Source organism: Dermacentor albipictus, chromosome 1 (assembly GCF_038994185.2).
Source record: "Dermacentor albipictus isolate Rhodes 1998 colony chromosome 1, USDA_Dalb.pri_finalv2, whole genome shotgun sequence".
Lineage (NCBI taxonomy): Eukaryota > Metazoa > Arthropoda > Arachnida > Ixodida > Ixodidae > Dermacentor > Dermacentor albipictus.
Window position 1 is genome coordinate 773,593 of NC_091821.1, and position 13,386 is coordinate 786,978.

The following is a 13,386-nucleotide window of genomic DNA, read 5'->3' on the forward strand; positions in this document are numbered from 1 at the left end:
AAATGTTTCCATTCACCATATTACATCTTTACTCACCCACGATGCATGACCAAGCGAAGAAAAGCAAGAACAGACGACCAACTGTTCCAAAGCGAGCGCGAACCTTGTCGTCTGTCCACCAACTTTAGCGGCCCGCTGATACATTTTACGTAGCATGTAGTCGTACACACAATAACAAGTTGTCGTAGTTAAACAAAACAAGTTTTCGCGTAATAATAAAGCTAAAACAGCTTTTCACGTGATGTTCTAATAGAAAATGAATCGTTGTGACAGACGGAACGGTACTTGCCAAGCGCGTCTTCAAGGTGTCCTGTCTCTACGAGAATGATGTCAATCCGAATCCACAATATACCGGCATTCCCATGCAAACCACAGCGCAGCAGCGCCAGATTTCCCTCTAGGTAATGTAGTGAGAAACTCCGTGGTGCGGAGGCCTTCACATCAAACTAAGCGCTCGGAAGAGCGCGTGTCCAGCGTCTCGCAATAGGCGATGGACACAACAACCAGCCAGACGGCGCCTTCAGCGCCCAAGGAGCGGCGAGCACCAGTCAACCGCTCCAAAAAAGACAAAACTCCCATCATGATGCCTCGAAAGGGCCCGTGAGCTAATCCTTATCTCTTAAACAGACAGCACCCAACACATTTACCATAACGGAGACACAAATACTACAATGAAACGTTAGAGGTCTTATCCACAACCTCGATGACATTAAAGAATGCTTACACAAATATAACCTAACCTAAACTTAATTTCACTGATTTCTGTATAATTTCACCAGATCAACGCTCCAGACACAAGCACAGTTTATACATACACCCGCCAGTTACACGGAATGATATATTCAAGTATAGTTTCTTTCCTAGGGCAATCAAGGAATGGAACGAATTACCCAATTCACTTGTCACATGTTCCTCTGTCAGTGCTTTTACTGCTGGTTTAGAGACTCTTATTTTTCCGGATATGACTGCATCATAGCATTTGTTTCTGATGCGCATATTACGAGTGTTTTGTCTTTGATCACTGCATGTCACTTTTTACAGATATTGCTATTGTATTGTTCTTTGTTCAACATGTACCGATATTTTGTATATGTGTTGTATTTCTATCCACTCCTGTAATGGTCCATCCTTGTACTGACAGTATAAATAAACAAACAAACAAACAAAACCCAAAGGTGCTGTGTGTTCAGGAGACACATCTGAAACCTACGAACATAAATTTTCTCCGTCACTACACAATCTATCGTAAAGACCGCAACGAGGCGAACGCCTCAGCTGGTGGTGTAGCAATAGTTGTTGACAAGTCAGTAGCATGTTATCATGTCGCCATTCAGACGCCCCTTGAGGCAGTGTCAGTTCGGGCAATTCTTTTTAATAATTTAATCGCAGTATTTGCATATACATACCCCTAAATTATCATCTCCGAAAAAGCGATTTTTTAACCTAATAGATCAGCTCCCGGACCCGTACGTAATCGTAGGCGATTTTAATGCCCACAGCACGATGTGGGGTGATTTGCGATGCGACGCGAGAGGACGATTGATTGAAAATTTTCTCCTGACCTCTAGTGCCTGCCTGTTCAATAAATAACGCCGACCTATTATAGCACACAACATAATTCATATTCAGCGATAGATCTAGCAATAGGCTCTGCTACTGTTCTGCCTCAACTGGAATGGAATGTGATCAATAATTTTTTTGGAAGTGACCACTTCCCTCTAACCTTAAACTTAATAACGCAGCATGACAACTGTCCCGTGTTTCCATTTGGAAATTAACATCGGCTGACTGGGAGCATTTCAAAGAATCAACTCATTTAAGCCCCGATTTTATTAGCAGTTTTAGTATTGATGATGCTATCGCATATTTTATAGCTTTTACTTGTGATGCTGCTAAAAAGTTTATCCCGCAAACGAATGGTAGTTCACCTAAAAGACGTGTTCCCTGGTGGAATGAAGACTGTAGAGATGCGCGAAAGAGGCAGAATAGGGCATGGGACATATTGTGCAGATCGCCGAATACAGTAAATCTAATTGAATTTAAACACATAAAATCGCAGGGAAGATGGATACGACGTCAAGCGAAGAAAGAGCGCTGGGAAAGGTTCCTCTCAAGTATAAGTTTTTACACACAGGAGGCGAAAGTTTGGAATGGTGTAAGGAGGCTAAAATCCGTTGCCTCTGGTGGTTGATCAAGGAAATACCTTAGAAGAGCAGGCAGACACCCTAGGGGAGCACTTTGAGCCTGTGTAGAGCTCAATACACTATTCCCAATCCTTTCTTACATAAAGAAATAGAAGAACGTAAGCCAATCATACGCAAATGCAGACAATGAACCGTATAACCGGCCTTTCAGTATTGCCGAGTTGAGAACTGCCTTGAACACATGCTGTTGCATTTGGAGACGATCCCACCGCTGTCAACCAGTTGCTGGAGTTTGAGGAAGATCCCAATTGCTGTCCCCCAGATTTTGGACCTTGCCGTTGGGTGCGGCAGTTGGCCGAGGTTGAAGAGGACGTCGGGATGAAAACTGGAGGTTTATTTACATTATTTACAGTGAGAGTACAAAGAAACTAACAGTCACAAAGTCATTACGGGCCCGCAGCAACTCGGACGCTGCGGCCCGTGGCAAGAAGCTCGAAAAAGATGGATGAAGGAATGCTCTCTTGCTGCTCCCGGTCTCTGGCTTTTAAGCCCTTCAGTGTCTCGAAGTCACGTCACGTTCGGCCAATCGGCGAGCCCGCTCAGGTGTCGTCATTTTCGGCCAATGGTAAGCGCCCGTGCGATTGTGTCACACCCGGCGCAGAGGGTCGCTCCTTGGGCTTCAATTGTCCGAGGGCTTACTTCTCTCTGCGGTATTGCCTTGCTGGCTTGCAAGCGCCGTCACAATAGGTGGAAGGGGCGACGTTTCAGTGCTGCAAAGCAGCTTTGCTCGGCACCTGCGTTACCCAGAACAGTGCCAGGCTCTCGCTACACTTTCGGGAAGAGTCCAGCAGTGAATAGCTCCACCTGTGGCGCACGAGGTGGGGGACGCCAACTCGTTCGCACGTGCCGTGCCTCGGCAACGGGGTAGACCTGCTTCTGCGTTCCTTACTTAGGTGTGGCGCGATTCGATGTGGTCTGGTGAACTCGAAGGAGGCTCAGGAAAAGGTCCCGTATCTAACAATGCAAAAGCACTGCACCAGGACCTGATAGAGTCATAATGACATGATCAGAAACTTACATACTGACACACAAGTTACACTACTCGCACTTTTCAACACTATTTGGGCTGTGGTATACATCCCATCCACATGGAAAGAAGCGATTCTGGTTCCTGTTCTGAAGCAGGGAAAAGACCCTTCCTTGGCAGCAAGTTATCATCCGATAGCTCTTAAAATTGTCTGCGTAAGCTTGTTGACAAAATGATTAATCGGAGACTCATACATTTCCTTGAACTCAACAATATGCTCGATCCCTATCAGTGTGGCTTAAGGCAAGGGCGGTCGACATCCGATCATCTTGTGCACATTGAAGGATATATCCGCGATGCATTTGTACACAAACAGTACACTCTAAGAAGAAAAGGAGGAAATGGGCTATTGAGGTTACTCGTTTAGGGGAGGAACTGATCTGCCACAACCATTCCTCCCTCTAAGGAGTAAGTGCGAGGGGATGAACTGTTACTCCCCATGCCGTTACTCCTCCGAGGACTAACAGTTGCTCTTTTCCGATGCTCCTCAAGGGAGTAACGGTCATTATTTACGATGCTCCGCAAAGGTGGAATTAATGAAATTAGGCATTCATACCCCCATAAAAAGATAAATGAGCTGGAAAAAAATGTGCCCAAAAGTAGGATTAGAGCTCACGTCTTCGCGCCCACAAGTCAGCTACTCTAACCACTGCACCATGGCAGATTTTTTTTCGTTATTGCATGGAATTATCCGTACTGTCAAACCAATGCAGTTACATTACATATGAACATGCATGAGAAACAAATTCGCAGTTAGTATGCAGTCCAATGACAGTTCGAAATTCTGGCAAACAAACAAGCGTCCAGACGTGAAATCCATTCAGGGACGGGATCATATGTAGCCACCACACTACGGACTTGAGCAGTCTCTTCTCGGAAGATAGACCTTGTCGAGCGAGGTGGCTCGGTATGTCTGTCGATCATTCGCCTTCTCCATAATGAATAAAGTCCTAATAGCATAAACAAATCGTATGGTGTATTACTGGCTGTCTTTTTGAAAGGAAGGAAGCGGGTACCATAATATGTGAGAGGAAAGTCTTTTCTGATAGTTCCTTGTAAAATGTCCCAAAAATGAAATGCGCCACGACAAAGTATAAAGCAATGTTCTATTGTCTCGGGTTGATTGCAAAGTCTACAATTTGTATTCCAGGGTACATACAGTCCTTTTTCCTGAAGCCACGTTTTAACTGGCAGTGTGGAGGTGTGCAGCCCAAAGAAAACGTTTTCTCAGACGGCGCAATGCACATTCTACAGACACGGCAAAGGACATATTGACCAAATAGAGACAGATACGGCTTTCGGTACAGAGGTTCAAGGAAAAGCGCTACGTTTAGCAACGTGCAATTAACGGTAAACAAATATTCAAGGGTGAATCTGGCTTTTAAGAATGAAATAATGTCGACAAGTTCCCTTAGGAAGCCCCATAACGGTAGTTCTTGAGCAAAGTTTGTCGTGACGAAACGAAAAGGGAGGTGTGACGCAAGACGTGCTAGATTAACTGCGAGAAGGAATGGATGACGGACATTTTTAAGGTAAAATAAGCGCATAACCACTTGTCGCACAAACAAATGCACAAGACCTAGGCCTCCCTTTTCAAGCGGGAGAAAAAGGTTGTCCCTTCTCATGGCTTCCCATGATAAATGCCAAATAAAACATGCAAATATTCTATGAAATGCCTGGACATGTGCACGTGAGTAGTGCAAGACCTGCAGAACATAAAGAAGCTTCGAAGCGAGAAATGTATTGCATGCCTTAGCTCTCGCAAAAATGGAGAGATCACGTCCTTGCCAGGTTGTCACCTTTCGACGGATAATGGTTATCGTGGACGTCCAACGAGGTCCGCTATTACGGAAGTTATCGAGAGGCACTCCAAGATATCGCAACGGAGACTGATTCCAATGAATATTCGCGAATACAGAGGGAGTGAGCGCCCACATGCCTAGCCAAAAGCCTCTACTTCTGTAAAAATTTACAGTAGCTCCTGCAGTCTCACAGAAACGCAGGGTAGCGTTTATTGCCTTGGTAATGCTTGGCTTATCGATGCAAAAGAAGGCAATGTCATCTGCATAAGCTAGCACTTGTCGGCATACATGTATAACATACATGTATACATGTTGTCGGCATACAGATGCACCTCGTCGGCATACATGTATACTTTAATGCTCGAGTCGCAAACCACGCTTAAGCAAAGCGGTTCTAAGTATATGGCGAAGAGTAAAGGCGATAGCGGACAACCCTGACGAATGGAGGACTGTACTTGTATTATATCTGAGAGGGTACGGTTTACAATTAACTTTGTAGTACAATGTTTATAACAAAGTGTTATGCCATGTTAGCAATGGTCGGCCGGGCCGGCAACGTGCCAGCTATTTCGGCCCGCTGCACGTGCTTCGACCGACCCGTGGTGGCGGCGCCCTTCAGAAAACGAGCGAGGACGACAACGCTAACCGACCATGCGCCGGGTTTGGAGGATCGGTGACGACAGCAGGGCTGGTTGGTTGGTGATTGTTGGTTAATTTGCCGCGTCGTCACGGTCTCTCTGCGGCAGGGGGAGCGCCCTGGCAAGAGGGTGCTTTGCGGTACGGGGGCCCCAGGATTCGTGGCAGTCTGCTGACACACGTGGCGACTACAGGAAAAAGGCAGCTCTGGAATGTAGCCGCGCCGGCTGGGGTCGGGCGTGACCACCTGACTACGGGGACGCAGGAGAATGGATACCACGACAACTGCGCTGCACAGGTCGTCTGCCCTCGAGAGAGCACTGAAACCTGTGCGGCACGTGTGTGTGAGCCCTCCTCCTCCAAAAAGGCTTGTAGTCTGCGATGACGTCGAACAATGACGTCGAACGGAGTGCTTATAAGCAGCGATTGTCGGCTGCTACGCTGTGCTCGTCAATGTACTTGTGAGCTGTGTGCTCGTTAGTTGTATGCTTCGTCTTGCGGGATCCATTTGGGAGTCACGCTAGACTGTGAAAATACATCCCATGTCTCAAATGTAAATCATGTAAATAAACCCTGCTCGCCTAGTCCTGTCGCCCCAAGTTCTTCCGATCGTCCTACAACCCGACTCCAAATCTTACAACCATAATATGCATGGTATACCATGCATGGTATATATATGCATGCATGGTATGCATGGGCATGGTAGCGCTGCTGGCACGATGAGCTCAAACCCGTTTGTTTTTGCCATACAGATCGCCGCCCTACTGCTCACACCAGCCGGGTACGAAGGAAAAGGCCGGGATGTGAAAACAAACTCGACCTATCTTCCAGGGTATCTTGGATCCCAAGTGCCTACCGCGCCATTCTATTGGGATAAGCCCGATCTACAGCACCATTACAGTGCAACAACAACGCTGGATGACGTCACGGACTTCAGCGCCACCACAGCGAGGCTATGGGCACCACCGACCATAAAAGGAGGCGACAGACTGCGACGGACCACTGGGCATGGTAGCGCTGCTGGTACGATGAGCTCAAACCCGTTTGTTTTTGCCATACAGATCGCCGCCCTACTGCTCACACCAGCCGGGTACGAAGGAAAAGGCCGGGATGTGAAAACAAACTCGACCTATCTTTCAGGGTATCTTGGATCCCAAGTGCCTACCACGCCATTCTATTGGGATAAGCCCGATCTACAGCACCATTACAGTGCAACAACAACGCTGGATGACGTCACGGACTTCAGCGCCACCACAGCGAGGCTATGGGCACCACCGACCATAAAAGGAGGCGACAGACTGCGACGGACCACTGGGCATGGTAGCGCTGCTGGCACGATGAGCTCAAACCCGTTTGTTTTTGCCATACAGGTTGGCAAACGTTTTGGGAAATGCCTAAAATCCAATGAATTGTGCCTAATTGTGCTGCCATGCCCAAGGCTGCTTTCAAATTTGTTATGTGACTTTTGCGTGCATGTTTCTAAATTACTGCTTATAGCAGGGGATGTGGAAAGTAACCCTGGGCCTGATTATGATCAATTTTCCAAGCAGCTAAAACAAATTTCAGACGACATTCGTGTTATTAAGGAAGAACGTCTAACATCCATCGACTTAAAACTTGACAGCCTAAGCAATCTCGATACCAAGGTTTCTACATGCATGGAACAAATTAATAGCCTCCAGAAAGCACTAATATCGCTTGAACTAAAAGTGGACGATCTTGAAAATCGCTCAAGAAGATCAAATCTAATTGTTTACGGTCTTCCCGAGGAAGCTAAGGAAAACGAAGGCTCACTTGAACACAAAGTGCACGAAAAAATTCTTAAAAGTGTCCTCGAAGTCGACGATGTAACGATTGAAAGGATTCACAGATTGGGCAGGCCAGCAGCTAAAAAAACCAGACCGGTTATCTTGATGCTCCTGGACTACCGCGACAAAACACAAATCCTAAGCAACTGTTATAAGCTCAAGGGGAGCAGTTTTTCAATCGGCGAAGATTTTTCATGGCGTGTAAGAAACATCCGGAAGAAACTGTGGAACTACGCGAAAGCTAGAAAAGAATCTGGGGACAAGGTATCGCTGTCCTACGACAAATTGCGTATCAATGATGACCTCTACCGATGGGATGACGAAACAAATGATGTGGCCCTAATCCAAACGCATTCACCTATCTCGAGCAAAAAAAACGAGGAAGCAGAAAGGCAAACAACGCGCACTCGGCGCAACGCGCCACGTCAGAAATAACTTTCTGCAATATTAATGCGCGTAGCATACTAAAGAAAACTGACTTCCTTGAGGCATTACTTCTTGGTATCGAACCAGATTTTGTTGCTCTAACTGAGACTTGGCTAACAATCGATATCAGGGATGCTGAAATCACACCACCAAACTACGTAATCGTACGGAAAGACCGATTAACACGTGGTGGCGGCGTCGCCTTATTGATTAAAAAGGACATCCCTTATATCGTATTACCTGATGTCACAGGAGTGGAAGGAATGTTTTGTAAACTAACATTTTCTACATGCAATATTGTCGTCGGCTGTATTTATCGTAGTCCCTCATGTGAGGTTGAAGTGATGGAAAGACTGTTTGTATGCGCAAAATAACGTTTTGGGGGCCAGACTAATACTTCTAGGGGATTTTAACTTGCCTGATGTGAACTGGCAAACATTTGAACACCACTCACCAAGTGCTGATATGCTTTTCGAACTTATGCTTTCACTGAATCTTAGCCAAATCGTAACAGAGCCCACACGTGTTCAAGGAACCACTTCCAACACACTTGATTTAGTTTTTTTGAGCCATCATTTTCCGTTAGAGCAAACGCACCTTGAACTCATTAATGGCATGTCTGATCATAAGATTACTTTATGTGCTGTACCAGCTCATAATACATTTTCTTCCCAACCACGCATCACTTACCCGGACTTCAGTAGAGCAGACGATACGAGTATTATTGACTACTTATCTAGCGAATTTACCGCCTTTGAAGAACTTTCAATACGTTCCACTACAAACATCGAAACATTGTGGCATGGTTTCAAAAAAATTATGTTTCATTGTATTTCTAAGTATGTACCTTCTAAAGTTAAAGAAACGAGAAAGCACAATCCCTGGATCTCACGCGACATCATTCATGCCAAACGTAAAGTCAAACGTCTGAAAAAATCAATGAAACTAGCACCTAAACCTTCATCTCGAAGTAATCTTACTCTGGCTATCCAAGACATGAAATCTAAAATAAAGACAGCGAAGTCAAACTTTTACACAAACACTTCAAGGATTTCTAAGAAATTCACCATGCAAATTCTGGAACTACCTTAATCCTAAGGCATCAAGTGATCCCCAAGTGTCGCCCGAAACTAGCAAACAAAGCGCTAATTCACTAAATAACTACTTTTCTTCTATCTTCACATCTGATGATGGGAAACTACCCCAAATTGACATCACCGTTAACAGCACACTAAGCACCCTCACCGTCACGGAGGGCGGAGTACTGAACCTTCTCCTAATCCTGGACACAAAAAAAAGGGCCAGGCCCGGATAAAATACCCAACGCTTTCTTCAAAAGGTACGCAGAATGGATGACGAAGTACCTTTGTATAATATTTAACAAATCATTATCATCATCTGTTCTTCCACAGGATTGGAAATCCGCAAAAGTTGTCCCAATATGTAAGTCAGGCTGCAAAGACGACCCGTCCAACTTTCGGCCGATTTCGCTTACGAGTAACGTGTGCAAACTTCTAGAACACATCATACTAAAACATATAACCGTTTTCTTAGACAAGGAGAGTATAATATCACCATATCAACATGGCTTTCGCAGAGGCCTTTCTACAATCACTCAACTACTGGAACTAACCCACGACATATCATTTAATATCGACCAACACAGACAAACAGACCTCATCCTACTCGATTTCTCGAAGGCGTTTGATCGGGTATCACACAAAAAGCTCATAAGAAAACTTGAGGCTACATTAGGTACAGGCCCCATAACTGACTGGATTTGCGACTATCTTACTAACCATACCCAGTTTGTGGAAGTGAATGGACAGATTTCCCAGACAGCCCGGGTAACATCGGGAGTTCCCCAAGGAAGCGTTCTGGCTCCCGTTTTATTTCTAATTTTTATTAATGACCTACCCGCAAAAATCACAGGAAACATTAGGCTGTTTGCAGATGACTGCATCCTTTATCGAAATATTAACTCGTATCATGACCATATAACATTAAACAATGACTTGAAAGCTGTGTCTAACTGGTGTGCCCACTGGCAGATGACCATCAATACTAAGAAATCTGTTGTTCTTTCAATCACCAGAAAAAAAAATAACTCGAGCTTTACGTATACCGTTAACGACGTGCCACTAATACGAGTTCATGAACACAAGTACCTCGGATTAACGTTAACACATGACTTCAGATGGAACTCCCATATAAATAATGTCACAGCAACTGCAATGAAACGCCTTTTCTTTCTTGGAAGGCACCTCAGACTAGCACCACCCGATACAAAACTTCTGGCTTACAAAACTTTCGTCAGGTCAGTCCTTGAGTACGCAAATGTTATCTGGTTTCCACACACTAAACAACTAATTAAAAACTAGAAGGTGTACAAAGGAAAGCTCTACGGTATATATACAATAAACATAAATTAACAGACTCGCCCACCGAACTACCTAACAAAGCCGGAATCCTAACAGTACAAAACCGAGCTGTACTAGCCCGTTCTATACTTATGTACCAGCTTTTACATAAGAAGCTTAATATCGATACCTCTAGATATATCTGCAGAAATGAAACACGGCCGACGCGGCATAAAAACACACAAACACTCAATGAGCATTCTTTCCATACCGATTGCTTTAATAATTCCTTCTTTCCTTTAGCGATAAGAGAGTGGAATAAACTTAGTGAATCCATTAGTAACAGCTCCTCACTAGATACATTTGCTAATTCAGTGGAAGAACACCTCCCTGCCTTACAGCTCTGACACATAGCCAGGTTTGTTACCGATCTTCATAGCCTAACACTTTAAGCTATGAGTGTGCCTTTTGTATGATGCATCATACGCATGACTGCATCCTGTTTGTCATGTTCATTAGGTATTGTATATCACATGTGCTTTCAGGTGTTATTTTTTTCTCTTGTTTGGTTTCTTGTTTTCTCAGATTCTTCCTTGTTATAGTATATTGTGCCCATATATTGAATTTGTGATGAACTACTTATTTCTTTTGTTTAGTGAAACCAAAACCTTTGCAATAACACACTTATGATTATATAATCTATTTATATTCTTTGTTCGCAAACACTACCCTATGTACTTGCCCTTCCTGTTATAATCCCATGAGGGATTGACAGTGTGTGAAAATAAATAAATAAATAAATAATACATCCCCAAAGTGAAGATGCCGCAGTAGTTGGAACAAAAATTCATGTTCATCATCATCATCAGCCTGGTTACGCCCACTGCAGGGCAAAGGCCTCTCCCATATTTCTCCAACAACCCCGGTCATGTACTAATTGTGGCCATGCCGTCCCTGCAAACTTCTTAATCTCATCCGATCACCTAACTTTCTGCCGCCCCCTGCTACGCTTCTCTTCCCTTGGAATCCAGTCCGTAACCCTTAATGACCATCGGTTATCTTCGCTCCTCATTACATGTCCTGCCCGAGTCGTTTCCGATGCCGATCTCATGGAACTGAGTGAAGCTGAACTACTGGAGGGCTGGAGCGATCAGAATGTGACCAATGTCAAGAGAATAAAGATCAGGCGCGATGGCAAGGAGATTGAGACAAAGCACTTAATTCTTACTTTCGCATCAAGTATGCTACCTGAGACCATTGAGACTGGCTACATAAAGATCCGAGTCAGACCGTACATCCCCAATCCTCTCCGATGCTTTAAGTGTCAAAGATTTGGCCACAGTTCACAGAACTGCCGAGGCCGCCAGACTTGCGCGAAATGTAGTGCCCAAGAACACCCATCTGAAAATTGCGAGAATGCTCCACACTGCGTGAACTGTGATGGGGAACACGCCGCCTACTCGCGGTCCTGTCCATCATGGAAAAAAGAAGAAGAAATAGTTACAATCAAAGTTAAGGAAAATATATCGTTCAAAGAGGCACGCAGGCGGGTAGCATACCTGCCAAAGAAAAGCTTTGCCGAAGTGGCGCGTCAGGGGGCAGCGTCACAACGGCCTCCGGCGGCTGTCCGACCCACACGCAGTGAGTCGGCAGTTACGCCATCTGCCCCCACGGTGGTTGCAGCTAGCGCTGCTCTGCCAACCGAGCAGAAGGGACCATCGACCCCGAAGGTGGGCGCAGCCGAGGCTGCCCCAACCTCCCAGGTCCCTTCCAGCGCTGGCAACGGCCGGCGCAGCCAAATCCCTCAGGGAGCCCCACCGACCTCCGGGGTGGTGGGCGCAGGGGTCTTGCCCTCCAAGGCGGGACTCCCTCTGAAAACTTCTCGCTCGCAAGAGCACGTGTCCGGAGCCTCAGTAGAGGCAATGGACACAACACTTATCCTCAAGGCGCACGAAGCGCCTAAGGAGCGGCGAGGCTCCCTCGAACGCTCCAGAAAGAACAAAACTCCCGTTACAGGGCCTCGAAAGGGCTCTGTAATTTAATCCCTGTAATTTTCATAATCGCTACTTCTGTTTCTGTACACACAGCACTTATTGACCTCCAATATGGATACACAGATAATTCAGTGGAACGTCAGAGGTCTCCTTAGAGACCTTGATGATGTTCAAGAACTAATCCACAAACACAATCCCAAAGTGCTGTGTTTACAAGAAACAAACTTAAAACCCAAACACACAAACTTTCTCCGACAGTATATAACTTTTCGCAAAGATCGCGATGGTGCTGTCGCATCATCGGGCGGTGTTGCCATTGTTATCCATAAGAGCATTGCATGTCAACTTTTACAGCTACAAACGCCTCTCGAAGCAGTGGCGGTTCGAGCTGTACTCCTAAACAAACTCATCACCATTAGCTCTCTTTACATACCCCCACATTACAAATTAACGAAGCATGAATTCCAATCCTTTATTGACCAATTGCCAGAACCTTACGTTGTTCTTGGCGATTTCAATGCGCACAGCTCTCTGTGGGGCGACTCTCGTATAGATGCGCGAGGTCGTCTTGTTGAACAGTTCCTTTTCTCTTCTGGTGCGTGCCTTCTGAATAAGAAGAAACCCACATATTACTGTCTTGCAAACAATACCTTTTCTTCAATTGATCTGAGCATAGTTTCTCCGTCCATACTGCCTGAACTAGAATGGGAAGTTACCAACGATCCTTACGGAAGCGACCACTTCCCCGTAATATTAAGAACACTTAAAGAAGACGAATATCCACCACAGGGTCCTAGGTGGAAGACTGAGACAGCAGACTGGGAGAAATTCCGAAACTTAACTAGTATGTCATGGGATGACATGTCCTCGTTAGGAATTGATGCTGCCGTGGAATATTTAACAGCTTTCATAATAGATGCCGCAACTAAATGTATATCACAAGTAAATGGATTGGCATGCAAACGGCGTGTCCCGTGGTGGAACGACGATTGTAGGATCGCTCGTAAGAAACAAAACAAAGCGTGGGGGATGCTACGCGCCTCCCCCACTGCGGAGAATCTTATCAATTTTAAAAAAGTTAAATCCCAAGGCAGGCGAACTCGCCGACAAGCCAGAAGAGAGAGTTGGC

The 13,386-nt window shown here is 45.4% G+C and overlaps 1 protein-coding gene across 1 annotated transcript in view; it reads left to right on the forward strand.

Moving 5' to 3' along the window:
- The first annotated feature begins 490 nt into the window (after positions 1-490).
- LOC139046779 (uncharacterized) overlaps positions 491-13,386 on the forward strand; it is a 44,362-nt gene continuing 31,466 nt past the window's right edge. Inside the window, exon 1 of the mRNA XM_070520875.1 lies at positions 491-600. Within this exon, the coding sequence (XP_070376976.1) occupies positions 491-600 (110 nt within the window). The remainder of the gene's footprint in view (positions 601-13,386) is intronic.